The 27,917-nt window shown below is 38.8% G+C and overlaps 2 protein-coding genes across 5 annotated transcripts in view; one reads left to right on the top strand and one right to left on the bottom strand.

The window, feature by feature from the left end:
• Nup98-96 (nuclear pore complex protein Nup98-96) overlaps positions 1 to 24,146 on the bottom strand; it is a 71,316-nt gene extending 47,170 nt beyond the window's left edge. Inside the window, exons 1-12 of one of the 4 annotated variants that reach the window (XM_073090929.1) lie at positions 23,986 to 24,146; positions 20,724 to 20,850; positions 18,723 to 18,851; positions 16,807 to 16,998; positions 15,892 to 16,029; positions 14,535 to 14,668; positions 13,848 to 13,977; positions 12,741 to 12,824; positions 4,132 to 4,227; positions 3,272 to 3,363; positions 2,192 to 2,339; positions 1,048 to 1,170 (exon numbers count right to left, since the gene is read on the bottom strand). In XM_073090929.1, coding sequence (XP_072947030.1) covers positions 1,048 to 1,170; positions 2,192 to 2,339; positions 3,272 to 3,363; positions 4,132 to 4,227; positions 12,741 to 12,824; positions 13,848 to 13,977; positions 14,535 to 14,668; positions 15,892 to 16,029; positions 16,807 to 16,998; positions 18,723 to 18,851; positions 20,724 to 20,766 — 1,309 coding nt within the window. In that variant the 5' untranslated portion in view covers positions 20,767 to 20,850; positions 23,986 to 24,146. Of the gene's footprint in view, positions 1 to 1,047; positions 1,171 to 2,191; positions 2,340 to 3,271; positions 3,364 to 4,131; positions 4,228 to 12,740; positions 12,825 to 13,847; positions 13,978 to 14,534; positions 14,669 to 15,891; positions 16,030 to 16,806; positions 16,999 to 18,722; positions 18,852 to 20,723; positions 20,851 to 23,360; positions 23,706 to 23,823; positions 23,961 to 23,985 lie in introns of those variants that run through there. The other 3 variants (XM_073090930.1, XM_073090932.1, XM_073090931.1) reach the window with 3 other exon arrangements.
• A 606-nt stretch (positions 24,147 to 24,752) lies between these two features.
• LOC140755364 (uncharacterized) lies at positions 24,753 to 27,504 on the top strand. Its single transcript, XM_073090559.1, has 2 exons — positions 24,753 to 24,806; positions 26,219 to 27,504. Exon 2 carries the CDS (start codon positions 26,449 to 26,451, stop codon positions 27,502 to 27,504), a length of 1,056 nt encoding a protein of 351 aa, XP_072946660.1. The 5' UTR covers positions 24,753 to 24,806; positions 26,219 to 26,448.
• The last annotated feature ends 413 nt before the right edge of the window (positions 27,505 to 27,917 follow it).

Genomic DNA, 27,917 nt, shown 5'->3' with positions numbered 1-27,917 from the left:
TGCATAGTTTACGATTCAATCCTTACTAATATCGATTAAAATAATCGATGTTTTGGGCCCAAAAGATCGATTAATCGATCTTAGATCGCCATCCCTAGTTCCCGTAGGATTTCCGGGATAAAAAGTATCCTATGACCTTTCTCGGGTCTCAGACTATCCTTGTACAAAATTTCATTAAAATCAGTGATATAAAAAAGTGATACAGTGGTTTGGGCGTAAAGAAGAGACAACCAGACAGACAGACAGACAGAGTTACTTTCGGATTTATAATATTAGTAAGGATTGTAATATACACACACGACATACAAGAAAATATAAGCAGTATGTCATGTCCTGTGAGGGCGTCGCAAAATACTAAAGGTAAGTTATATTACAAATATGGCTAGATTTAGTGACACTTTTCGTTCGTACTGTTTTTAGTAGAGATCCATTATATGACACCAGAACGTGTACGAGATTGCAATTATAGCTCTTTTGTAATTTTATAGCTCTTTTAGTTCCGACGGTTTTTGGTAAAAATCCATTTAAAGGCACAAGTGGAAGGCAGAGTTCGCGATTGTAGCAATTTTGATATTTTGTAGCTCTTTTAATTCGGACAATTTTTAAGTAAAAATTAATTATTACGCGCAAGTGATGGTGTGAGAGTGCGACTGTGGTAATTGTAGCACTTTTGTAATTTTGTAGCACTTTTAGTTGGGACGGTTTTTGGTATAAAAAAACATAATTCAAATGCAAAAGAGTATGCGAGTATGATTGTCGCGATTGTACCACTTTTTTCATTTTGTAGCTCATTTAGTTAGGACGTTTTTCAGTTAAATTCCATTTAGTAACACTAGAATAAATACGAGAATACAATTGTAGCACTTTTGCCCTTTTGTAGCACTTTTCGTTCAGACATTTTTTAATAAGTCGTTATATTAAAATTGGATGAACGGAGTACGATTGTACTCGCTTCCCTTATTGTATAGTACAATATAGTATAGTAGAGTATAGTAGAGTATAGTATAGTAGAGTATAGTACAATATAGTATAGTCCACGTGTCTCACCGAGCGTGGGTTGCGAGCTGAAGCCGAAGGCGGGCTGCGTGGCGGCCGGCTTGCCGAACGAGCTGAACCCAAACGGACTCGCACTGGTGCTCGTTCCGAAGCCGGTAGAGGGCGCGCCGAACGCTGGAACATATAAGCAATATATACATAAAACCACCGCTGTAACACATAATGTAAAAATACAGATGATCGCTAAGGAAATTATTTATAATATAGGATGATGTAACACATACGATTGCTAAGAAAAATATTTATAAAAATAATGTTGTAACACATACGATTGATTGCTAAGAAAAATATTTATAAAAATAATGTTGTAACACATACGATTGATTGCTAAGAAAAATATTTATAAAAAGTATGTTGTAACACATACATTGCTAAAAAAAAGATTTGCAAAAAATATGTTGTAACATATAAAATTGCTAAGAGAAATATTTATAAAAAAAAATGTTGTAATAGGCCGCCAATTGTACCTTTAATTATTGTAAATATTTTGTATTTGTTACTATAAATTTGGTGTACAATAAAGAGTTTTTGTATTGTATTGTTGTAACATATAACATTGCTAAGAAAAAAAATTATAAAAAAGAATGATGTAACACATAGACTTAGTAAAAACGACATTACTTCTTTAATACTAGAGCGGCGCTACTTTGAGGAACTGAAGTGCAACCGAGAATTGAACCCCGGACCTTCGTATCTCCTTTACGAGCGGTGGTGTCTTCGGAGTTGGACTATCTTCCATCCAAAATCACTCCAGCAGCGCCATTTTGACAGATGCTTCTGTACAGCCGAGCATCGAATCCCAGACCTTCCTCACTCATTCTTCACAAAGATTAATAGGTACAACTGAGCATCTAGGTACGAAAGTAGAACTGAGCATCGAACCCCGAACCTTCCCCATTTAAATATCACACTAGACAGCGACCGGCCAATCAAACCGTAATTCCAACTACCTTCAAACCAGAACAGCAGTGCTACCTATAAGTAATCGAGAATCGAACCCCGGACATTGCTCACAAGAAACGATGGTGCCATCGGGGGTGAACCACCTTATTTCCAACAAGAATCACTGTATCACCTTAGATACTTTTGTACAACCGAGCACCGAACCCCGTACCTCCCACATGTGAATACTCACGCGTCGCAGTGGAGCCGAACGTGGGCGCGGTGGTCTGCTGGGGCTTCGCCGCGAACAGGCCTCCGCCCCCGAACGCGCCGAAGCCCGACGTGCTGGCGGCTGTACCGAAGCCCGAGGTCGCCGGTTGGCTGCCGAAGAGACTGCCCGACTGTACACAAAAAACATATATGAGTAAGTAAGTAAGGTAAAGTGGTAACTATACCGGTCTCGTGTGCAAAGGGTTCCGTATACGATCCCCGGCTCAAATTATGATATATGTGGTGTCTGGGTGTTTTTGTAAAAAAAGATAAATCTTTTTTTTTACAATATTGTAGTAGGCGAACAAGCAGTCCACCTGATGGTAAGTGGCTACTGCCGTATGGACAGCTGTAATCAACCCCAGATGCGCCGCTACCCCTGAGGACTAAGCTGGAACGCCTCGGAAATGTATGTCTCCACACTTCAAACCAGAACACAGCAGCGCTACACTGCTGTTATAACAGAAATAGGTGGTGGCGCGGGAGTTGAACCACAGAGGGTTCTACCACATCCTTACTTATTATTATTTATTATTTTATTATTTATTATTATTATTTATTATATTTATTATAATATTATAATATTATATATTATTATTATAATATTATAAATCCGAAAGTAACTCTGTCTGTCTGTCTGTTTGTCTCTTCTTCACGCCTAAACCACTAAACCGATTTTAATAAAATTTTGTACAAAGATAGTCTAAAACCCAAGAAAGGACATAGGATAGTTTTTATCCCGGAAATCCCACGGAAACTAGAGATGGCGATCTAAGATCGATTAATAGGAGAATCGATCTTTTGGAATCGTAAACTATGCTTTTGATCAAGTGATAATCTTTAGCAAAGTTGTTGTCCATGAGCCCACGAAGGTTTCAGATTTGGTACGACCAATTTTCGCCAGATGGCGCCACTGTCATTCCAATGAAGGTACGAATTTTCAGTTTTAAGTATGTTAGTATGTCATATAATTTTCTTTTAAATGCGGGCGAAGCCGCGGGCACCACTAGTTAACTATAATTTATTATTTGAAGGTATTCAAGGTAAATATAAAATAGCTCACCTGATTCTGTGTATTCGATCCGAAACCAAACGTGGACGTGTTGGTGCCGAAGGTAGAGGGCTGGGTCGTAGTGGCGCCGAACAAACCCGTACCTGTTGACGTAAATAGCGTTTAGAACCGCTATATAGCGTTAGCGTGCTATATCCTGCTATATTTATTTATTAACCCTGTTAACATAAATAGCGTTCAAAACCGCTATATAGCATATCCTGCTTTATTTATTTATTAACCCAGTTAACCTGTTTAAAACCCCTATACAGGTTAATATGCTATCTTTATTTATTTATACTGTTACTATTAATATGATTTAGAACCGCTGCATATATCGTTAGCGTGCTATCTTTATTATAGCGTGGAGGAGCGGTGCATCTGTGGCCGACCTCAGGTAGGAATCTAATCCTATCCGGGGTTGATTACAGGTGTATGCGCGGCAGTAGCTTACTCCTGTCTGCTACTACTGTATTTAATGAATATAAATAATTTATTCAAAATAAATACTTGAAAAAACTAAAAAAACACGCTTTTATGATAAAATCAACTATAAAATAGAAAATAATTTTCAATCTAGGAATCAATTAAGGAACAGTAAATAGCATAATTGTGAAAAAAGCGTGGGTGCTCCATTTATCAGGTTCGAAAAGCACCCCACACTTTTTCCACAATTATACTATTTACTGTTCCTTAATTGATTCTTAGATTGAAAATTATTTTGTTTTGTTACTTACATACATACATACATACATACATACAACCCAAGCTAATAAAAGCGTGTTAAAAAGTATAATAGGCTCTGACTTTTACACGCTAAAAACCTAAAATCATAAAATTTCAGACTAAGCCCGCACGTCTAATATACTCACCACTCGTCGCAGTGGAGCCGAAGGTGGGTTTGCTCGCGCCGAAGAGACCCGTAGTGTTAGTGTTCGTTTGTGTGTTGCTCCCGAAGGAGAAGGTGTCTGTAACAATAACATATAGTTAGGCTCTAGCGGAAATATTGTAACTGGCAATTTGTAAGTGCCACCGTTGGTCTATACAAAAATAAATATATTTCATATCATTTCATTTCGGGGGGTCTGCGGAAAGCGCAGTCCGCCCCAGGCCCCCGATCCTGGGGGACCCCAACACTGTTACTAAAAACGGTCGCCGAATCATACTATCAATCATACCCGAATAAGTCGATGACACCTTTGTAATTTAGTAAAATCAAATCAACTTTTTACACTGGGGGGCCTCCCTCCATTCAACATTCCGGCCCGGGCCTTCGACGACCTTAGCCCGCCACTGGTGTTAGTTTACACGAAATATTTTTATTTATTTATTTATTATAATTCTAACATTATGTGCAAGATTCCTAATACGGTATAGTAAAAAACAAATCGAAATATTTTTTTTATAAATAATATTCTATTTTGCTTTATCAAAGATTAAAACTTTAAAAGGAAACAGTAATAAGGCAACTTTCCGCACCTCGTCAAGAGATGACGCCATTAGTAATCAATAGTTCCGGGACCAGAATAGAGCTACAGCATATGCCTGTCGTAAGAGGCGTCTAAAAGGGGACTTCTGAGGTAGTGGACGGCAAGAGTGGGAGCTCGAACTGCCCGGCCAGTGACCCCAGGAGCGACGCATGCCGTCGTGCACCTCAGACTGAGTGGCGAGCGTCATGCTGACCCGGGCGAAGCCCGACGGGGCAACGCGCTAAGAGGACTCCGGTTGCGTTCCTTTGGAGATCCCGGAGTCCTCTACGCAGCGCGAGGACGGCCACCGGGGAGGTTTTAGTGCGGTAAGAATCCCACATAACCCCGTGTCGCTCCCCCGACACCTGATACCTTTTTAAGGATTCTCCTTCATCAACAACAAAAGTGCCACCATCGAGAAAGGACGTGTTCTTGGGGTCTCCTAACACATCTTTGATAATGTTTTACAATACTCTCAGGCAGTGGCGACTAAGCTCGTTGGAGGCCCGGGGCGGACAGTTGAATGGAGGCCCCCAAAAGAGTAAAAAGTTTATTTGATTTTGATAATGATAATAATAATTATAATGATAGCCTTTATTAACAATCTTATTCCTTACATTTTATGTTTTCATTCTTTTTACATCAAATTTATTTTAAGAATTTGTAGGTAATCTTATTTGATTTTACAAAATGACAAATGTATCATATAATTTTTCGCCTGTGATTCCGTGACCTTTGTTTCTTTTTGCTGAGAGATACATTTTTCATAGATTGTTTGGTTCTGGCGACCATTTTTAGCAACTTTGTTTCGAGGCCCCCAGAATCGGAGGCCCAGGGCGGACCGACCCTTCCGCCAACCCTAAAGCCGTTAGAGTTCTCATCTCAGGTATGTAGGTTTCCGCAAGTCTCCCAGCCCCGTCACAGGCGTATTTGAAAAACCAGATAACTGTAATGTATACTTGCGTGAATGCAACACAGTTTTAGAGTTACGTGCGCTATGTAACATACACAGTGTGGGTCGGAGTTACGGGATGTAACACATATTTTTTATGAATTTACATTTGCTCAGATTCTGATTATGACTGAGTGTTTTCAATCCCTAGCGCCAAAATCTTATATGTAAAATTCTCATATCACAATGTTAGTTACCGTACTCCTCCGAAACGGCTTTACAGATAATCACCTAATTTTATATGCATATTCAGTAGGTCTGAGAATCGGCTATCTATTTTTCATGCCCCTAAGTGATAAGGGTTGTTCATCCTTATTTTTTTTATATTCCATCACAACGTTTGCCGGGTCAGCTAGTGTTATAAGTTTAACGTGTCTGTCTAGGATATTGCAACTCCTAAACGATTGTACCGATTTTTATTTAGTCTTTTTTGTTTGAGAGCTGATTAGATCGAGTATTCTTAACAGAAGATATGTTCAGGTCTGCTTGACAATAAGTACCATTAGTATGAGTTGTTAAGTTACAAAAATGACTGTTTTTGTATTCGTTACGTATTTGCCCACACACTTCTAGTCAGCGCCCCTAGCGGACTGTATCAGAACTGAATGGAAATGTATGGGAAATAGTAAACAAATATAAAAATGTACTTTTCTAGTCGGATGTCGGATTTTTTTTCTAAATATGTCATTAATGTGATATTAGTTCTATAATATGTCAAAATATATGATAACGCTTCCGTTTATAGATATTCTGCGCAATTTTCAAGTACCCTACTTTTATATAGAAATACGTCATCACATCGATGTCGCTGGGCGGCGACGTATTAATGAAGTTAAAGTGTGCTTGCGTCAATCCCACAATTTAGAGGAATCCAACGACACCTCATATGTTAATCCGTCAAGCCGTTTGTGCTGCAGCGTGACACAGAATGAGACATACATACATACTCGAATCTACAATTTCGCAATTTAATTAAAACTAAATCAATAAAAAGTCCGCCAATAATCAAATAAAATAATTTTATTGAAATAATAAACTTTAAACATAATACATTATTACTTATTATTAAACTAGAAAAATATTATTATTATATTAATAATAAAAAATAACAAATAATTTTGATAAATTTTGTATAAATGATAAAAAATAATTATAACATTATTTTTATTACATTTTATTAATAATTCCAATAATATATAATATTTTTATTTTTTTCTAATAATACTTTTATTAAGATTAAGCCTTGCTTGAAACAATTATTAAGATTAAGTAACTTTTTATAAATTAATATTATAAGTAAACTAGGAGTCTATATAATACTAGCTGACCCGGCAAACGTTGTGTTGCCATATAAATAAAAAAAATGTTAAGGGTGAACAACCCTTATCACTTACGGGTTTGAAAAATATATAGAATATTTGAAACTGCGATGGTAGTAAAGTCTGACGAATCCAATGTGAACCATTCCAAAATCAACAACTACTTACGAATTAAAAATTAATTAATAAAACCTTTTCCCACAGACTAAATTGTGAATCTAAACCATTCTCAAGTCCCCTTGAACACACACAACACGTTCAGTGACATACACACGCACATAAGAAATATATATATAAAGATAATAATATAAGGAATAGTAATTAAAAAAAAACTGATAGTGCGTTTTATGTGACTTTTATGCCGCTAGAAGCATTTGCCACTGCCTCCCATCTTTAACCAGATAGGATTAGTCATACCTGAGGTTGGCCACAGATGCGCCGCTACCCCTGAGGACTAAGCTGGAACCTCGGAAAAGTATGTCTCCCTTACCACACTTCAAACCAGAACACAGCAGCGCTACACTGCTGTTATAACAGAAATAGGTGTGGCGGTGGTGCCGCCGGAATCGAACCACAGAGGGTTCTACCACAAACAGTGTCGCGCACGGGCGTTTTGCTGTCGTGTAGTGATGTGCCAGATCGTTAAGAAATCATATCCACGTATATGGATACGGATCTTAAATATGATATCAATATAATACATAGTTATAACTAAAATTAAAAAAAAAACGGAGATTTAAGCTTTATTTCCGCATTTTCATATATGTAAACGAACTTTTGCCCGCGGCATCGCTCGCGGTACGAAGTAATATTTTCATCCCCCATTTTATCCTCTTGCGGGTAGAATTGATCAAAATCCTTTCTTAGCGGATGCCTACGTCATAACATCTACCTGCATGCCAAATTTCAGCCCGATCCGTCCAGTGGTTTGGGCTGTGCGTTGATAGATCACTATGTCAGTCAGTCACCTAATATAATCTTCTATTATTATTATTATTCTTTTGTTTTCATTATAAAAATAGTTGATTTAGTTATTATCTTTAACTTATATAGTACGGATTGGTATGGTAACTTCCTACGATAAATATTTGCAATATAAAGGTGGCATATATTTGATTTTAAGAGGTAAAAAAATACTTCGAATTTCAATTGTACTAAACATAGAGTTTTTTAATCTATCAATTGAAAATTAATAATGATCCGTGAAAGATCCGCGAGAGGAGTAACGGATACGGATATCCAGAGCAACACTACTTTCGTGTATGGGGTAACAGTCGTGATCGTTATAGTTCACACCAAACTGTCAGTCCGCTCTGAAGTTGCGAGCAGGTGTAGTCATACAATTTGCTATGGCGACGCGATTCATTTCTATATTCAGAGCGGACTAGCAAGTTTACGCGGACTATACCAAAATAACCGTTTTTTTCAATTGAACTACCCGAGTTAGTCTTATCACTTTCGAACGGGCGTTCCACTTTCGACAACTGAAGAGATATTTTTAAACTAAACGGCTGGTTTATCGCCAAACAGTTCAGATTCAAAGATTTTGAAGATTTTGAATCAGAAATAGATAGAATCAAAAATAGATTTTAAGCCAGATGTACTAGGTTCTGGCGGTTTTGATTCGTCAAATTTCTTGGAGTCACCAGTCGTTTCTTTGGATTCAACCGTCGATTCTATGGATTCAACAGTCGATTCACTGGATTCATCCGTTGTTTCATTGTATTTACCAGTTTTTTCTTCGGATTCAACAGTTGTTTCTTTGTATTCACCAGTTGTTCGTTTGGATTCATCAGTTGTTTCTTTGTATTCACCAGTTTTTTCAGTGGATTTAACAGTAGATTCTTTGGATTCAACAGTCGATTCTATGGATGCAACAGTCGATTCATTGGATTCACCAGTTGTTTCCTTGTATTCACCAGTTGTTTCTTCGGATTCAACAGTCGTTTCTTCGGATTCAACAGTCGATTCTTTGGATTCAACAGTCGTTTCTTTGGATTCACCAGTTGTTTCTTTGTATCCACCAGTTGTTTCTTCGGATTCAACAATTGTTTCTTTGGAATCAACAGTATATTCTTTGGAATCACCAGTAGCTTCTTTGATATCAACAGTAGATTCTTTGGATTCCGTTGATTCTGTGGATTCAACAGTCTCTAGCATAGCTACATCGGATTCAATAGCCTCACTCTCAGTGTTAGTACTCTTATCACGGTTCATCTTTATCGGCCAGGGCAGATGGTGTCTACATTTACCGTTAAAGGTCCAATTCCAAAAGGGCTCATGACCCGTAATCTTGTTTTTGAAAACAAACCCTTCAGTTTTCGGTTCTTTCGGTAGATAATTGTATATGTTGATAGTTTTCATATAATCCGGTATTGTTGTAAAGGACTGTGTATTAATATCGTTTGCGAAAATATGAAACGTTCCCAGATTATTATTTCTAAAGTGTTCATTCCTTTCCTTGTACGGCACGTTATTATGCACGTGTATTTGTATCCCATCCTTCCAATTCGTTGTGTTATTATGGTTAAAGCTACCGAAATTGAAAGGTCTGTGAGTATGCGTATTCCATGGGAATCTGCCACATCCATTGCAAAAACATTGTCGAATCGACATATTATTTATCAAGGAACAGAAGCAAATGTTGTTAGCGTTCTCTAGTATATATCTCTTAGCTTCCATACAACATAGTTTCCCGAAACGATTGCAATTTTCCCTAAAGTAATTATGCTGGCAATACGTATAATTATTCGAATTGCAGTCGTATCGACGGTTAAAACCGATCCATCGATTAGGATTGAAATGATCGGTAGTTCGCTGCACATGAGCACTTGTCGGTTGAAATCTTGAACCCATATTAGAATCAAATCCTGTACCAACACCATTGCTAGGTGGATTTATATTTGCCTGTCTCCATCCACTGTGATCTATACGCCCAAACGTATTATTTCCGAAACCACCTGTGTTTTGTTGAAATAGAGAATTCATGTGCGAATTAAATCTTGCGCCAAAATCGTTGCTGCATGGATTTACATGTCTATCTCCGCATCCACTATGATCTATACGCCCAAACATGTTATTTCCAAATCCACTTGTATTCTGTTGAAATTGTGAATTCATATTTGAATTAAATCCTGTACCGACATTATTGCTACATGGATTTATATTTCTTTGTCCCCAACCACTGTGATTTGTACACCCAAACGTGTTATTTCCAAATCCACTTGTATTCTGTTGAAATTGTGAATTCATATTTGAATCAAATCCTGTACCGACATTATTGCTACATGGATTTATATTTACCTGTCCCCAACCACTTTGATTCGTACACCCAAACGTGTTATTTCCAAATCCACTTGTATTCCGTTGAAATTGTGAATCCATATTAGGATCAAATCCTGTACCGACACAGTTGCTACATGGATTTATATTTCTCTGTACTAATCCACTGTGATTTATACACCCAAACTTGTTATTGTCGAATCCAATTTGACTTGGTTGAAATTGTGAATTCATATTTGAATCAAATCCTGTACCGATGTTATTGCTACATGGATTTATATTTGCCTGTCCCCAACCACTATGATTTGTACACCCAAACGTGTTATTTCCAAATCCACTTGTATTCTGTTGAAATTGTGAATTAATATTTGAATCAAATCCTGTACCGAAACCATTGCTATGTGGATTTATATTTCTTTGACCCCATCCACTATGATCTATACGCCCAAACGTATTATTACCGAATCCAATTTGCGTTTCTTGAGTTCCAATAGAATCCATATTAGAATCAAATGCCGTATCAACACCATTCATGAAATTTATACTCTGTCTCAATCCAGTGGGATTTGTGCGACCAAACGTACTATTGAATCCACTATGAATCCTACCTACACTGGTAGTATTTTCAACTGATGTTCCCCCAAAAGCATACGATGTAGATGCAACCGGTTTAGCATTGTATCCACCATAAATTCTATCATCAACACTGGTAGTATCCTCAACTGATGTTCCCCCAAAAGTATCCGATGTAGATACAATAGGGTTAGCATTAAATCGACTATGAATCCCATTATCAACAACCGCAGTACTATTTCCCACCATCATCTCACCAACAGTAGATGTAGATACAATCGGCTTAGTATTGAATCCGCCATGAATCCTACCATCAACATTAACACTATTATTTTGAACCGATGTCCCCCCAACCGTTACAAACGGGTCACCATAGAGCATACCCTTACTACCCCCTTGACCACCCACAGTGGATCGCCCACCAAAGACTGGATTACTATCTGACACCTTACCACCCATACTGGACTGAGTGATACCAAAGACTGGATTACCATCGGACACCTTACCACCCATACTGGACTGAGTGATACCAAAGACTGGATTACCATCGGACACCTTACCACCCATACTGGACTTAGTGATACCAAAGACTGGATTACTATCTGACACCTTACCACCCATACTGGACTGAGTGATACCAAAGACTGGATTACTATCTGACACCTTACCACCCATACTGGACTGAGTGATACCAAAGACTGGATTACTATCTGACACCTTACCACCCATACTGGACTGAGTGATACCAAAGACTGGATTACTATCTGACACCTTGCCACCCATACTGGACTGAGTGATACCAAAGACTGGATTACTATCTGACACCTTACCACCCATACTGGACTGAGTGATACCAAAGACTGGATTACTATCTGACACCTTACCACCCATACTGGACTGAGTGATACCAAAGACTGGATTACTATCTGACACCTTGCCACCCATACTGGACTGAGTGATACCAAAGACTGGGTTACTATCTGACACCTTGCCACCCATACTGGACTGAGTGATACCAAAGACTGGATTACCATCTGACACCTTACCACCCATACTGGACTGAGTGATACCAAGGACTGGATTACCATCTGACACCTTACCACCCATACTGGACTGAGTGATACCAAGGACTGGGTTACTATCTGACACCTTACCACCCATACTGGACTGAGTGATACCAAAGACTGGATTACTATCTGACACCTTACCACCCATACTGGACTGAGTGATACCAAAGACTGGATTACCATCTGACACCTTACCACCCATACTGGACTGAGTGATACCAAAGACTGGATTACTATCTGACACCTTGCCACCCATACTGGACTGAGTGATACCAAAGACTGGATTACTATCTGACACCTTACCACCCATACTGGACTGAGTGATACCAAAGACTGGATTACTATCTGACACCTTACCACCCATACTGGACTGAGTGATACCAAAGACTGGATTACTATCTGACACCTTACCACCCATACTGGACTGAGTGATACCAAAGACTGGATTACTATCTGACACCTTACCACCCATACTGGACTGAGTGATACCAAAGACTGGATTACCATCGGACACCTTACCACCCATACTGGACTGAGTGGTACCAAAGACTGGTCCATTACCATCAGCACCCACAGTGGAACACCCACCAAAGAGTGGGTTACCATCAGACACCTTACCACCCATAGACCGAGGTATACCAAAGACTGGTCCGTTACCATCAGGTACCTTAGCACCCATAGTAGACGCACCAAATAGTGGATTACCATCAGGTACATCACCACCCATAGCCGACCGAGGTATACCGAAGACTAGGCCATGTTGAGGTACAGTTTTGTCCTCAGCCCGTGCATAGTTATATATGTGTATGGCGCACTCACTGGTCTGACCGAAGCCCCCGGTGCTCCCGAGGCTGCCGCCGCCGAACAGACTCGGCGCGTTCGTTGTCGCCGGCTGCCCGAAAGCTGGAACAAAGTTATATGAACATATATTAGGGCGGATCAAAAAAAAATCAAAACCTACAGTGAAGCATGAAGGTGGTAGAACCCTTTGTGGTTTGACTTCGGTGACACCACCACACCTATTTCTGTTATAACAGCAGTGTTAAGCACTGCTGTATTCTGGTTTGAAGGGTGTGGTAAGGGAGACACACTTTACCGAGGCGTTCCAACTTAGTCCTCAGGGATAGCGGCGGATCTGTGGTTGACCTCAGTTAGAATTCTGAAGTTATATTGGGTTGATTACAGATTTATTAAGTGGCTACTGCCGCCCATGGACATCTGCCATCAGGTGGACTGTATGGTTGTCTGCTACTCTTATATTATAAAAAAAACTACTTTGAATAAAATATATGAATTTTAACGCCGACCTCAGGTAGGAATATCTTATCTGTGGTTGATTACACATGTCCAAATGGCAGTAGCTTACCATCAAGTGGACTGCATGCTCGTTTGCTACTCCTATATCATATATTGAAGGTGGTAGAACCCTTTGTGGTTCGACTCTGGCGGCACCACCGCCACACCTATTTCTACCTAATAACAGCAGTGTTAGGCGCTGCTGTGTGTTGCCGCTATTAACACCGCGCCAACACACCGCGGGGACGGAGAAGAGGGAGGGGTCTGAGGTCCCCGCCGACCGCCCCACTACCGGCGCGCGCGCACTCGGAATTCGATCGCCTACGTCTCCATATTAATTTTTATTATTTTATGTACCAAGTTTGAAATTATAACGTTTAGCCCAATATTTCTTTTTCTTATGTTCCCTTCATGAACACTGTGTTCTGGTTTGAAGTGTGGTAAGGGAGACATACTTTTCTGAGGGCTTTCCAGCTTAGTCCTCAGGGATAGCGGCGCATCTCTGGCCGACCTCAGGTGACAATCTAATCTTATATGCTTAATTACAGATGTCAATACGGCAGCAGCTTACCATCAAGTGGACTGCGTGCTCGTCTGCTACTCCTATATCATATATAAAAGTCAACTCACTGGTACCACCGAAGAGCGGTTTGTTCTCGGTGGGCTGCTGGAAACCACCGAACATCCCACCGCTGGACCCCTTACGTCCAGCTGTGTAGTCTTCAAGCCTCAACTCCTCCAAGGACTTGTTTTCAAACTCCTGCAAAAAAAGCACATATTAACATACATAGCACATCATCTCACATTACTGTCCCACTGCTGGGCACGGGTCTCCTCTTAGTATGAGACGGATTACTGACGAACTGAGAAGGATTACGCGCTGGACAAGTGCGTATTGGTAGACTTCACATACCTTTGAGAACATTTTTTTTATTTACGTGTAGGATTTCTAAGGCATGACGGTTTCCTCACGATGTTTTCCTTCACCGTTTAAGCAAGTGATAATTAATTTCTAATACGCACATGACTTTCATAAATCAGAGGTGCGTGCTTGAGATTTGAACCTAGGAACCTTCGATCAAGAGGCCGTGTTTCTCAACCACTAGGCTATCACTGTTCACATACGCATAGTCTGCGTAAACTCCTAGTCCGCTCTGAATATAAAAATGAATCGCGTCGCCATAGCAAATAGTATACTACACCTGCTTGCAACAACTTCAGAGCGGACTAGCGATTTGGCGAGAACTATACCATAAGGTGGATTGCACGCTCGTCTGCTACTCCTATATTATAAAAAATGTCTTCAACGAAACTAACCTTCATACAAGTGATGCAATGGTGTTTGATGTTGATGGTCTGTGAGGAACCACCTTTCACCACCACATCAGTGCCGACGACGGGATTGTACTTCCCCGGAGCGGTGCCAGTGGTTGCCTGTTGACCGAACGTAGCTGTAAAAAAATATAATCAAATTTAATTAAAAAATGTATAGTAGTATGTAAATTCACATCTATACATATAAATAAAATTAGAGTGTTTTTAATATTGAAATAACCGCTTTTTACTACATGCATATGAATATAGATATGATAAATACACCAAAATAACATATTTTAAAAATTTTATCTGTCTGTCTGTCTGTTTGTTCTGGCTTATCTCTGAAATGGCTGAACCGATTTTGACGGGACTTTTATTGGCAGGTAGCTGGTGTAATAAGGAGAAACTTAGGCTACTTATATATTAGAACTAGCTGTGCCTCTGTTTCTTTTTAACTCGGGGAAACCGCGGGGCATACCTAGTCTTAAATAATATACAAGTAGAAAATGAGCATGCAGTCCACCTGATGGTAAGTGGCTACTGCCGCCCATGGACATCCCTAATCAACCCCAGATAGGATTACATATTTCTACCTGAGGTCGGTCACAGATGCGCCGCTACCCATGAGGACTAACCACCCTTCTTCCACCACCATCAAATGATCAACTGTCAGTGTCCGACAATCTCAGTTCGGAGCTTTTATATACGCAATATGTTGAGAAAACTAATAGCGTGATCAGTGGCGGACTAAGGTCATCGGACGCTCGGGGCGGAAAATTAAATGGGCCCCCCATGGGCTCAATGTAAAACGATATTACATTTGACAAATTTGAAGGTGGTAGAACCCTTTGTGGTTCGACTCCGGCGGCACCACCGCCACACCTATTTCTACCTAATAACAGCAGTGTTAGGCGCTGCTGTGTTCCGGTTTGAAGGGTGTGGTAAGGAAGACATACTTTTCAGAGGCGTTCCAGCTTAGTCCTCAGAGGTGGCGCATCTGTTGCCGACCTCAGGTAGGAATATCTAATCCTATCTGGGCTTGATTACAGATGTCCATGGGCGGCTGCATGCTCGTCTGCTACTTCAATATTATAAAAAAAAAATGTGTCATAGAATTATTCGCCTGTGATTCGGTGGCCTTTTTTTTCGCTGAGTGATATACTGAGGGATACAGATTGTTTGGTTCTGACAACCCTTTTTTTTTAGCAACTGTGTTTGGAGGGACCCCAGGATCGGGGACCCGGTGCGGACCGCCCCTTCCGGCAACCCTTAAGCCACTAAAGAGCGTGATTCAAAAACGTGTGGCGCCATCTCTTGACGAGTAGCGTGAAGTTGGCAACAGATACTCTATACTCACATCCAGTGCTAGAGAAGATGCCCCCACCACCCAGGGTGTTGGTCTGCTGTCCAAACAACCCAGTGCTGGTGGACGGTGTGCTACCGAACAGACCACCTCCCGTGGTTCCAGTGGTCGTAGTACTCCCAAAACCGAAACCTGACAAGAAAATAACAAGAAGACAGGTTTAGCGAAGGCTTCAAAAAATTTTTTTTGAAGTGAAAGTGCATTTTTTGAGATCGGTAAAAAATGTTAAACTCGCGTCAGGACCTGTACTCTTAGTATGAGTTTTTAACGTTTTTACAAAAATGACTGTTTTTGTATTTGTTTACGTATTTGCCCATACATTTCATTACAGCGCTCCCATCGGACTGTATCAAAACTGAGTGAAAATGTATGGGAAATACGTAAATAAATACAAAAACAGTCATTTTCGTAAAAACGTAAAATCTAATTCTGAAGGTACTGATCGAATTTTCGTAAGACGGGAGCAAACTGCAAAAGTCCAGATGTCATCCGGTGTCAGCATAGAACAATTTATTTTTTATAATATAGGATAGAGTATCTAATCCTATCTGGGGTTGATTACAGATGTTCATGGGCGGCAGTAGTTACTTACCATCAGGTGGACCGCATGCTCGTCTGCTACTCCTATATTATTAATTAAAAAAAATGTTGTTTAATGTTAGCATTCTGGGGGTGCCGAACAGCCCCCGGAGGTGCTGGTGTTGAAGAGGCCCCCCGTGGTGTTACCGCCGATCTTTTACTCAAAAAAAGAAAACAAAACAGTACTAAACTCACCGGCGGGCTTCGCGGCGAAGGTGTTAGCATTCTGGGGGGTCCCGAACAGCCCCCTGAAGGTGCTGGTGTTGAAGAGGCCCCCCGTGGTGTTGCCGCCGATCCATTATTAAAAAAACAAAACAGTACTAAACTCACCGGCGGGCTTCGCGGCGAAGGTGTTAGCATTCTGGGGGGTCCCGAACAGCCCCCCGGAGGTGCTGGTGTTGAAGAGGCCCCCCGTGGTGTTACCGCCGAAGCTGAAGTTGTTCGAGGCCCCGAACGCGGGCGCCGGGGCCGCCGCGGGAGTGGACCCGAACAGGCCTCCAGTATTCGATGAGCCGAAAAGACCTGATGACATAACATAACAATTTGTAGATAACTAGCTGACCCGGCAAACGTTGTGTTGCCATATAAAAAAAATTAAAAATCTAACATCGAGCTGATGTATGAAAAATTGAAAAATGATGAAATTACTGAAGTGGCTATTATATTATAAAAATAGGGGTTGGTGATTAAAGGGCAAAAAATTAGGGTTGTATGTATTTTTAATGCCACATTATAGAAAAATAAAAACAAAAAACTTTTGTTCAAAAATTAAAAAAAAAATTAAGGATGAACAACCCTTATCGCTTAGGGGTATCAAAATTGGTAGTAGCTGATTCTCAGATCTACTGAATATGCATATATAATTTGGTGAAAATCGGTAAAGCCTATCGGATGAGTACGGTAACTAACATTGTGACACGAAAATTTAATATATAAGATTTATAGTCCGCGCCAAACTTCTAGTCCGCTCTGAAGTTGTTGCGCGCAGGTGTAGTCAGGGAGCCAATGCGGTGGAACACAACTACAAGCATATACTCCGTAGCAACGTAAGGGCACACTAACGCAGCTATGTACCCGTGGGCGAGAGCAGCTGGGGGTGCCGGGGGGATAGTACCGCTAATATCTACAATTTGCTATTACGACGCGACTCGTTTCTATATTCGGAGCGGACTAGCAGTTTGGCTCGGACTATACTTGTATATTCAATATCAACAATAATTATCATAAAGCTTATATTGTCTTCGCCAAATTATCGACTATCTAACTATTCTAAGCTGATTGTAAAACGGTTTTTGTGCACTAAGATAATAAAGCTAATGACGTCACTCGTGCCAATTTAATATGACGTAAGTCGTACCGATTTAAAAGTATTTCTTAGAAATCGTGTGATTTCTCGTGGTTTGATTTTAGGGTTCCGCACGAAAAATCGTAAAACGAAACCCTTATTACAATATAGGAATAGCAGGCGAGCGTACAATCCACCTGATGGTAAGCGGCTACTGCGGCCCATGGACATCCGTAATCAACCCCAGATAGGACAGATATAGGTGTGCTTGTAGTGCCGTCGAAGTCGAACAATAGAGTGAACCACCTTAAGCCACTACACACACTCAAATAACTTTACCCTCCGCAATATATAAGAATAGCGCATACCGTGTAAATGGTAGAACCCTTTGTGTTTCGACTTCGGCGCACCACGACCACGACCACGGCCACAACTCAGTGGTAGCAGCGCATCTGTGGCCGACCTCAGGTAGGAATATCTAATCCTATCTGGGGTTGATTACAGATGTCCAAACAACAGTAGCCACTGACCATCAGATGGACTGCATGCTCGTCTGCTACTCCTATATTATTAAAAATCCACGAGAAATCGACATGACTTCTAAAAAATACACGACTTACATCATATTAAATAGGTATAAGTAACGTCATTTGCTATCTTACAGTACACAAAGCGTTTTCCAATCGTCTTTGATTATTAAAAACACGAGCTTTTGCCCGCGGCTTCGCTCGCGTTACGAAGTAATATTTTCATCCCCTATTTTATCCCCATGGGGGTAGTATTTATCAATCCTTTCTTAGCGGATGTCTACGTCATAATATCTACCTACATGCCAAATTTCAGCCCGATCCGTCCAGTGGTTTGGCTGTGCGTTGATAGATCACTATGTCAGTCAGTCACCTTTGAGTTATATATATTTAGAATTAAAAACATTACTCTCGACTATGAGAATAGCGCATACCTCCGCCAGTGGCTGGTTGTGTGGACGTGCTGGCCCCGAAGGCTGGTGGAGCGCCAAATGTGCTGGTGCCCGTGGCCGGTTTGAAGCTACCGAACGGCGAGGAGGTACTCGCGCCGGAGTTGAAGGCCCCTGGAATAGTTACAATGGGCATAATGACAAAGTTTGAGGACCCCTTCTATAATGTACGTACACATCTATCGTTTTCAAAAATCGTATTATTTCGGCAATAATCAAATCAAATCAAATTCGTTTATTATGGAATGTAGGTAAGCTAGGTACATGTACAGTCATAAAATGATATTCCTCTACATTCCCGCCGCAAGCGGGCATATAATAATTATAAGAAATTCAAAAAAAAAGAAAAAAATATTACAGCGTGAATGATAAAAGTTATGTTCATAAATTTAATTTAAATTACATAAATTTAATTATGATATGATACAAAATTTAATCAATGTCAAAGATAAAAATTACATACATTTCATTTAGATATTATTATTAGTGCAATATGTCATCAGTTATGATCAAAATAGAATTTTATTATATATCCGAAAAAATAAATTCAGTATTAGAGAAAACAATAGCATATTTTTATACTTATTTTGAATTAAGCGCGAAAACGCTCGCGGGTGTCATGGCGTCCGTCGGTGACGTCACACTAGAACATCCCATACAAAGTACAAGCAATTCAATGACATTCTCAAAAATGACGTCATCCGCGCCTCGATTAGCGTTTCAGACAAGATGGCCGACTGCAGTAATTTATACTTTTTATTGAAAATATAGAAAATCGTAAGGATTTTTTTTAAACTTTGTAATTTTTGAGTATCCTTTCAATATATTGTTTTTATTTAAATCTACACTTAAATCTACTTTATTTGCAGCTACTTATATGAATAGGTCGGTGAAGAGAAAAGTGCAGAAGTGAAAACTTTCGAAACTTTACTTGAATAATAAAATATAATAAATAAAAAATTAAACTGACACCCATTGACATATTTTTTCTATGCTGACACCGGATGACATCTTGACTTTTGCAGCCTGCTTTGCCGTCTTACGAATTTTCAATCAGGTCACGCGTCCTGACGCGAGTTTAACATTTTTTACCCATCACAAAAAGTGCACAATATGTAAGATTTTACAAACCTCTCTTACATATAATTCCATTTTTATTTATTTATTTTCTCTCATAAGGTACATTCAAACATATATTATTAGTCTGCCAAACTGTGTAACAGTTTGCCGGCAGTGTTCCCGTGGATAGGGATAGTTGTACACCTTAAAAGATACAATATATATACCACAAACCACTACTTGTTAACGCATTAATAATGATACAATACATGAAACATGCACATGCATATCATAGACCAGTAAAGATACTTTATTTCGTTTCGACTTAAAAATATTACGTAAGAATGGGTATGACAAAAATTAAGGGTACGTAAAGATTAATTAATAAATGGCCCCTAAAACCATTACTGAAATCCAGGGGGCCTACCACCATCTTTTAAAACCATCATAGTTCAAGAAAGTTTTATATCCTCCTTAAAACAGTAAAATATTCCATCATACACCCGCGTGGCGGAGCGGCCACCATACCGGTTTGACGCGCAAAGGGTCCCGGGTTCGATCCCCGGCCAGACAGATATCTAAATGATGTTCTGATTCTGGGTCTGGGTGTTTGTGTATTTGTCTATGTGTGTGTCCATGGCACCTACGACACAGGGAATCCTAGTGTGGGGCTGTGAGTGTAGAAAGCGTTTATTTATTATTTATTTATACACAGTTGAACAATCTTAAACCCTTATTAAAATTTCGCTTATCCATTGTATAAAACCAACTGAAATTGTCATATTTCACTTAAAAAGTTAAATTTCCTGCAAAAAAAAGTGAAAGTATGATTAAAATAATATTGTGTTAAGAGATGGCAGTAACCCCCAGGTCGCAGTAGCCAGTAGTGTGAACTATATTAAATACTCATAAAATCAAAAAACTCACCAAAGGATGTGTTGTTGGTACCAAATGTCTGTTTTTGAAACATTTTGAGTGATTTCCGATGTCCGCTGTGTGTTCAAATCTTCACAAATATTCTCCCTATCAATGATTGATTATACCCATGATGAGTCTGAAAGCAAATAACATATACTTCTTAATTATCCTTCTCACAAAACATCTTTCTACTCCCGCTCCTTTTCCGTTCATGCAGTTAGACTATGGAACTCACTACCGCCCCATATTCGTCTTTCCAACAGTATTTCTTTGTTCAAAAGAAGAGTAAAAGAGCACTACTTATCACTGTCATAATTAAGTATATATTTGTATGTATATATTGTCATATGTATATATTATGTGTATATAATTGTATATATGTATATGTATATGATATCTATCCTACTTATCTATTTTGTGCACACTTTATTTGCCTTTCATACAATTTTTCTGACCATAGGGGCTGCTGGAAGAAATTCCAGGTTGGAATAAGTAGTCCTTTGTACTACATTTCTTTTTAATACTCTATTTCTTTGTTATGTTCTGTGTACACAAATTTGTAAATAAATAAATAAATTCATTTAAAATAGAACCCTTTGAGGTTCAAGTCCGGCGGCACCACCGTCACACCAATCTGTTATAATGGCACTGTTAAGGGCTGCTGTGTTCTGGTTTGAAGGGTGCGATACTTATCAGAGGCGTTCCAGCTTAGTCTTCAGCGGTAGTGGCGCATCTGTGGCCGAGCTGAGATAGGAACCTAATCATATCTGGGGTTAATTACAGATGTCCATGGACAGCAGTAACATACCATCAGGTGGACTGCATGCTCGATCTATCTATCTTCAGCCCACATTAGTCCACTGCTGGACATAGGCCTCTCCCAAGGCACGCCACTGAGCCCGATCTTCGGCTCTCCTCATCCAGCTAGTTCCCGCCGCCCGGCGCAGATCGTCGCGCCACCTTGCAGGAGGGCGTCCCACACTACGTTTGCCTACTCCATGCTCTACTCCTATATTATAAAAAAATTAAAATAAAATAAACAGCTATATTATAACACTGTTTACAAACAAAAATAACCTTGATTCAAATCAGTTGTTATGTAACACATAATATTTATGACATGTTTTCCTCATATGACTCATAATTTTCGCAATTGCATCACAATTTTAAAAATATTGCAAGATACTTAATGTTTTTCAAATAATATATTCAAAAAGAACTTTTCAACTAAAATTTTAATGACTTTCACTTGGTCCATTGAGCTGAAATTTGATTTTTTTTTACATCTTGGATGACAATATCGACGATGTAGTAGCAATAACTCGTATCTCGTTTTTTTTACGAAAAAGCGATTTTTGCATCTTTGGACTTAAAATAACGTATCACAGGTAGTCCTTAAGACACTGGTGTCTTAAGCTTAAAGACCTGGGTCCTTAGGTTCAAAATTGAACTTAAGACACTGGTGTCTTAAGCTTAAAGACCTGGGTCCTTAGGTTCAAAATTGAACTTAAGACACTGGTGTCTTAAGCTTAAAGACCTGGGTCCTTAGGTTCAAAATTGAACAGAATATTAAAGTGTGGCCAATACGTACTGTCTTTTTAAAGTAGCGTTTATTTTTATGTAAAGTAGCGTTTTTTGAGTTAGGAGTTATTGCCAATTCGTCGTCGATATGATACATTCAATTTCTTTTAGAACACAAATAAAATGTAGTTTTTACTGCTACCGAGGGGTTAATTGAGGGGGATTTTCAAGCTTTTTCAATCAACTTCAAAAAAGGAGGAGGTTTCTCAATTCTACCATATATATGGTTTTTTTGTTTGTTCACAGATAATTGTTTTTTTTTGCAAAAAATATAATTCAACAATGGTCCCATTGTACGAAAATCAGGGTTTGATGATAGCAAAACAGAGAAATCTCGCTAATATTGGACACATTGTTTATCACACTGAAATATATTGAGTGACGACTTCAGAAATATTTACTAAACCAAAATTGTTCCAATTATTTTTTTTTTGTAGTGACATAGAAGTCTGTTGTATTTTTTTGTTAACACTTTTTTTAATTTATGAGGTGTCATCGGACAAAAACATAGTGATTCAAGTGTCTTGCATAATTTCCAAAATTGTGTCATTATAATGGAAAAATCTATTTATCAAATATATTTCATGTAAAATATAGCCTATGTTACTCGTGGATAATGTAGCTTTAGATTGGTGAAAGAATTTTTAAAATTGGTCCAGTATTTTTTGAGCCTATTCATTACAACCAAACAAACAAACAAACAAACAAAGTTTTCCTCTTTATGTATGACTCATATGAGGATAACTATGTACAAAATATTTATTGCATAATATTTTTTCTGAATCGAGGTCATTATTGTTTGTAAACAGTGTTTTACTTATTTTTCTATATCACAAGCGTAGCAAATGAGCATGCAGTCCACCTGATGGTAACTCACTGTCGTATGGACATCTGTACAACTTCATAATAAAGTTATGTACAAGATTTATAAATGACTTGTAAATTTAGCTTTGAGGCCACCATTTTACTTTTAGGGGTGGTAACGCATATGTAGATCACATAGTAGCTTCAGGTAGAACCTACTCTATATGGAGTTGTACAGATGTCCATACGACGGTGACTTACCATCAGGTGGACTGCAAGCTTGTTTGCTTCTTCATCTCAAAATAAAGTGTGAACACCGCCTTACGTTATGTTAGTGACGTAATACAATTGTTTACAAACTTACAAAATGTTGAAACAATTAAAAATAACACTCGTAAGTCTAACACCTATGCTCGTAACGTATTAAGACACTATTGAATCAATAAGACTTGTATTACATGGTATTAACCGAAATATTTATATATGATTATTTTACGCGGTATTAAAGACAACACTTTTAAAATGTGGTTAATATTCCCATTACACTGAAGAATTTTATACCAAAAATCCGAAAATACTTGTAGCGGCAAATTTTATTTATTCCGAATATAAAATTTGACATCCCGACATAGTTGTTGACAGATAACGAGGCCACTTTTTAATAATTTTAACAAGCCAACAAAAACGCAATTATTTAACCGTATGTGTATTTTTTAAAATATACCTTTTAAAAAAAGTAACGCAATTCTCGTATCGTCTCGTACTTGATAATTTGTTATTCTGCCGCCTGCGAAACGGTTACTCGAACAAACTTCAAAGTAAACGTATAGGTTAGCACAACATCGTATGTTAGCAAGTCAAATACATAACTTTCACGAATACTTACCACAAAATAAAAACTTAAACTTAACAAGCACGGCGATAATTAACTTTAGCACAATAAAAAACACTATTCAAACTATGTTCATGCGTAGACTTTTTTTTGAGCAACAGTAAGGCAAACTTCAATTTGATTGAAATCATTGAAGGACATGAAGATTTTTTAACTACTTTTATATTTACAGTGTTGCCACGTTCTAGAAGCTTTTTGTCTAGTCTATGATCAGATTTGTAAAAAAAAATGTTTAAGTAGTGTTTTAACAAAATTTAGATTTATGTGTTAAATTATATATTTTTTAAATTATTTAATCCAATACATTTTTTATTTACAAAAATTAAAAATAGGGAAATTAAGGCCCTAGACACATTAGGTCGGACCCAAAGAGTATAGTAGCCTATATAGGTCGGACTGAAAGCAAATAACTTTGCATAATACCAATATACTATAATATCACATATATGCTCTGTCATACGCATTCTATGGGGTCCGCGTTCTTTGTTTCAGGTTCACCCGGGAAATTTGAGTTGCCTCTTTCATTGACTACAATACAAGTAATACAACTATATTGCGAATAATAATATTTTAGTTCTCAACTTGAAGAATATTTATTACAAAACAAAGGGATATTTCATAATAAAATAAGGCGATAAATAAGTCCTTCATCATGATTAAGATATTTTTATGAAACGAATACAGTTGAATTATAAGTTAACTGTAACGACGATTGTCGTCGGCATATTGTATTATTTTTTTTTTCTGTGGTTGTCGGTAGAAAAATAGTTTGGCGGTATTGTGCAAAGAGTATAGTAACCTATATAGGAAGTATAGTGAGTGAGTCTCATTAAAATATCTATATTTCAATTTTATTATCATATATACTACGTTAATTTTGAAAGTAATAGAATCTTCTCAGTTTGCTTCTCACAGCACCACTGCCTTACCTGTTACTGCCTAATAACAGCAATCAGCGCTGTTGACTATCGACGATGGCGCCCTCAGGTAGGAATCTATCGTTATTTGGGTTTGATTACAGATGTCCATGGGCGGCAGTAGCCACTTACCATCATAACATGCTCGTCTACTACTCCTATATATTTAAAAAAATGCGTCGCATAAAAATACTCTGCATTATAGTCCGCGCCAAACTGCTAGTCCGCTCTGAACCGCGCTATGTCGATGCGATTCATTTCTATATTTGGAGCGGACTAGCAGTTTTACGCGGACTATACCTGGCGTTATGCGCCCAAGAAAGGAACACATTTGTTCAGAACTACTAGCCTAATAAAATAACTTATTTATTCATCACGTTACATATATTTTTTATTGCATCTATATCGATATTAGTTCACTTCAGTTACTGTTATTGATAAGAAAATATGAAATGATTTTTGTTACTGTGATTTATATGTTTTGTAAGTTTTTGAATATTTTATTAAGCTTGTTTTCTTTATATTAGTTTCGACTAAGTAAATTACGAGAAAAAATAACTGTGTTATGGTATTTAAAGGCGATAGGACCCTTTGTGGTTCGACTCCGGCGGCACCACTACCTCACCTATTTCTGCCTCACCAGCTGTGTTTTGGTTTACCTAAAGGGTAGAAAAACACAAATTCGAGGTATTTCAACTTAGTTCGCGAGGTAGCAACGAATCTGTGGCCGACCTCAGTTAGAAGTGTAATCTTATCTGAGGTTACTTACAAATGTCCATGGGCGACACTAACCACTTATCAGGTGGACTGCTGTTTTTCTACTTCTATATTACATAAAAAAGAATAGTAGGTAATACCATCTCGTTCATGTAGTTCCGGGACTAGAATAGGGCTACGGTATCCCCTGCCAGTCCTAAGAGGTGACTAAAAGGGGGCTTCCGGGGTTGCGGGCGGCAAGAGTGGGGGTTCAAACCGTCCACTAAGCGACCCCGGCAAGGACGGCAGTATGTGTGGACGCATATCTTCGTCAACACCAGATGGTGTGGGAGGAGCGAAAACTGGGGGAGCACCCAGGGCAAAGCCCGATGTCGACATCGCGCTTGGAGGACTCCGGTTGCGTTCCGTCTGAGATCCCGGAGTTCTCCAACAAGCGTTGAGGAAGGCCACTGGGGGGGTTTTAGTGCGGTAAAAATCCCACATAACCCGGCGTCGCGCTCACGTCGTCGGGTACCTTTTGAAGGTTTCCCCTCGTTAAAAAAAAGGTAATTTAAATAATACACGAAGATTTGTCAGTCACATACATTTTTCAGATCTACTACAAAATACTCGAAGCGCCCAAATTCTTATAGACGGAACCATTGATTTCGGGCCAAAATGGAATTTTGAGTATAAAGTAAAACCAATCCTGGAATATGAGCCACGTAAGAAAATCTCCGCTAACTCTGATCATTCGGAAACCAATGAAAATTCTGATTTTAAAGGGAAAGAAAATAGAGCTATAGTCGATACTATTAACGAGAAAGTTATAGCTCGTTCAACGATGGACGATATTTACAATAAAGCAATCGTTTCTAAAGAAACAGAATTAGAAGTGACTCAGCTTTACAAAACACACACATTTACAAATGAACCCCTCTTCAAAGACCCCAGTAAAATCAAAGATGATCCTGAAGTAATGTCCTTCATCACAGACGTTTATGACGAGGCCTTCGAAATATTCGAACATGAACTAGAAGAATCGATTGCGCAAGAAATCGCTGAACTTGAAGATAGGTACAAAAATAGCTTTGAGAAGTTCATAAACGAAACAAGCGAACACCTTATAAAAACAGCGTTAGGACGGCAGAAAGTGATCCTACATACAATTGAGTTTTCAAATAAGTTGTTAAATAGATTGAGTAAGCGTTTGAAAATTGATTTAGAGGAGAGTGGCTTAAGAAATAGTGATACTGTAGCAAATAGGTTTAAAACACTGGTAGATGGGTTGAAAACGACAAATTATGAGAAAGTTTGCAAACAATTTGGTATTTGTCGCATTGGGAATGAATTCAGCGATTATATAGATGATTTACTGACAATTTTGTTGGATGAAGATAGCGTTAAAATATATATAGCGGTCGACGCGATGACGAAAATACTGAAAAATACAGATTTCAGTAGAATAATGGACGTTGAAACGCAAAAAGCTTTCAAACAAAGAGTATCGGCTGTTGAAGAATCTAGTTCACTTGATCGCAGAGTACTTTTAACAACTTACAGAGTTGTCATAGAAAATAGACATCTCCCATTCTTCGAGGATGATTCGGAAGCGTCAGTAAAACCATTGGCGGCGTTGCTTCATGTTATTGAAGTTTTTAACAAAAATCTGAAGTTGTCTGACGAGAAACAACGTTGGAATAATATTGAGAAAGATTTAAAAGATTGGAGCTCTGGTAAAAATAGGAATGTCACTAAAATATCACAAGAATTCGTGAACACTATACAAAAAGGCATTGAAAAATTCGATGAAAACGCACTTAGTGATATAAAATCTAAATCGAGAATATTTATGCTGGCTAAAAGAGAATGGCTTGATTTGAGTAGGTTTGTTTCATGATGATGTTTGATTTAAGTTATTTCATATTAAATATTAACCAAATAAAGTAAATCTGTAATTTCAAAGCTATACCGGATATACACTAAGGAGGGAGGCGGAATAACTAAAATCCCCCCCGATACTAAAATAGGTGGTAGAACCCTTTGTGGTTCGACTCCGGCGGCACCACCGCCACACCTATTTCTGCCTTGTAACAGCAGTGTTAAGCACTGCTGTGTTCTGGTTTGAAGGGTGTAGTAAGGGAGACATACTTTTCCGAGGCATTCCAGCTCAGTCCTCAGGGGTAGCAGCACATCTGTGGCTGACCTCCGGTTCGAATATCTAATCCTATCTGGAGTCGATTACAGATGTCCATGGGCGGCAGTAGCCACTTACCATCAGGTGGACTGCATGCTCGTCTGCTACTCCTGTAT

The sequence above is a fragment of the Epargyreus clarus genome, unplaced genomic scaffold (genome assembly GCF_041222505.1).
Source record: "Epargyreus clarus isolate Ecla_fem2 unplaced genomic scaffold, WU_Ecla_fem_2.2 ptg000033l, whole genome shotgun sequence".
Lineage (NCBI taxonomy): Eukaryota > Metazoa > Arthropoda > Insecta > Lepidoptera > Hesperiidae > Epargyreus > Epargyreus clarus.
Note: the sequence above shows the minus strand (reverse complement) of the source record. Positions and strands in the feature narration are given on the sequence as shown.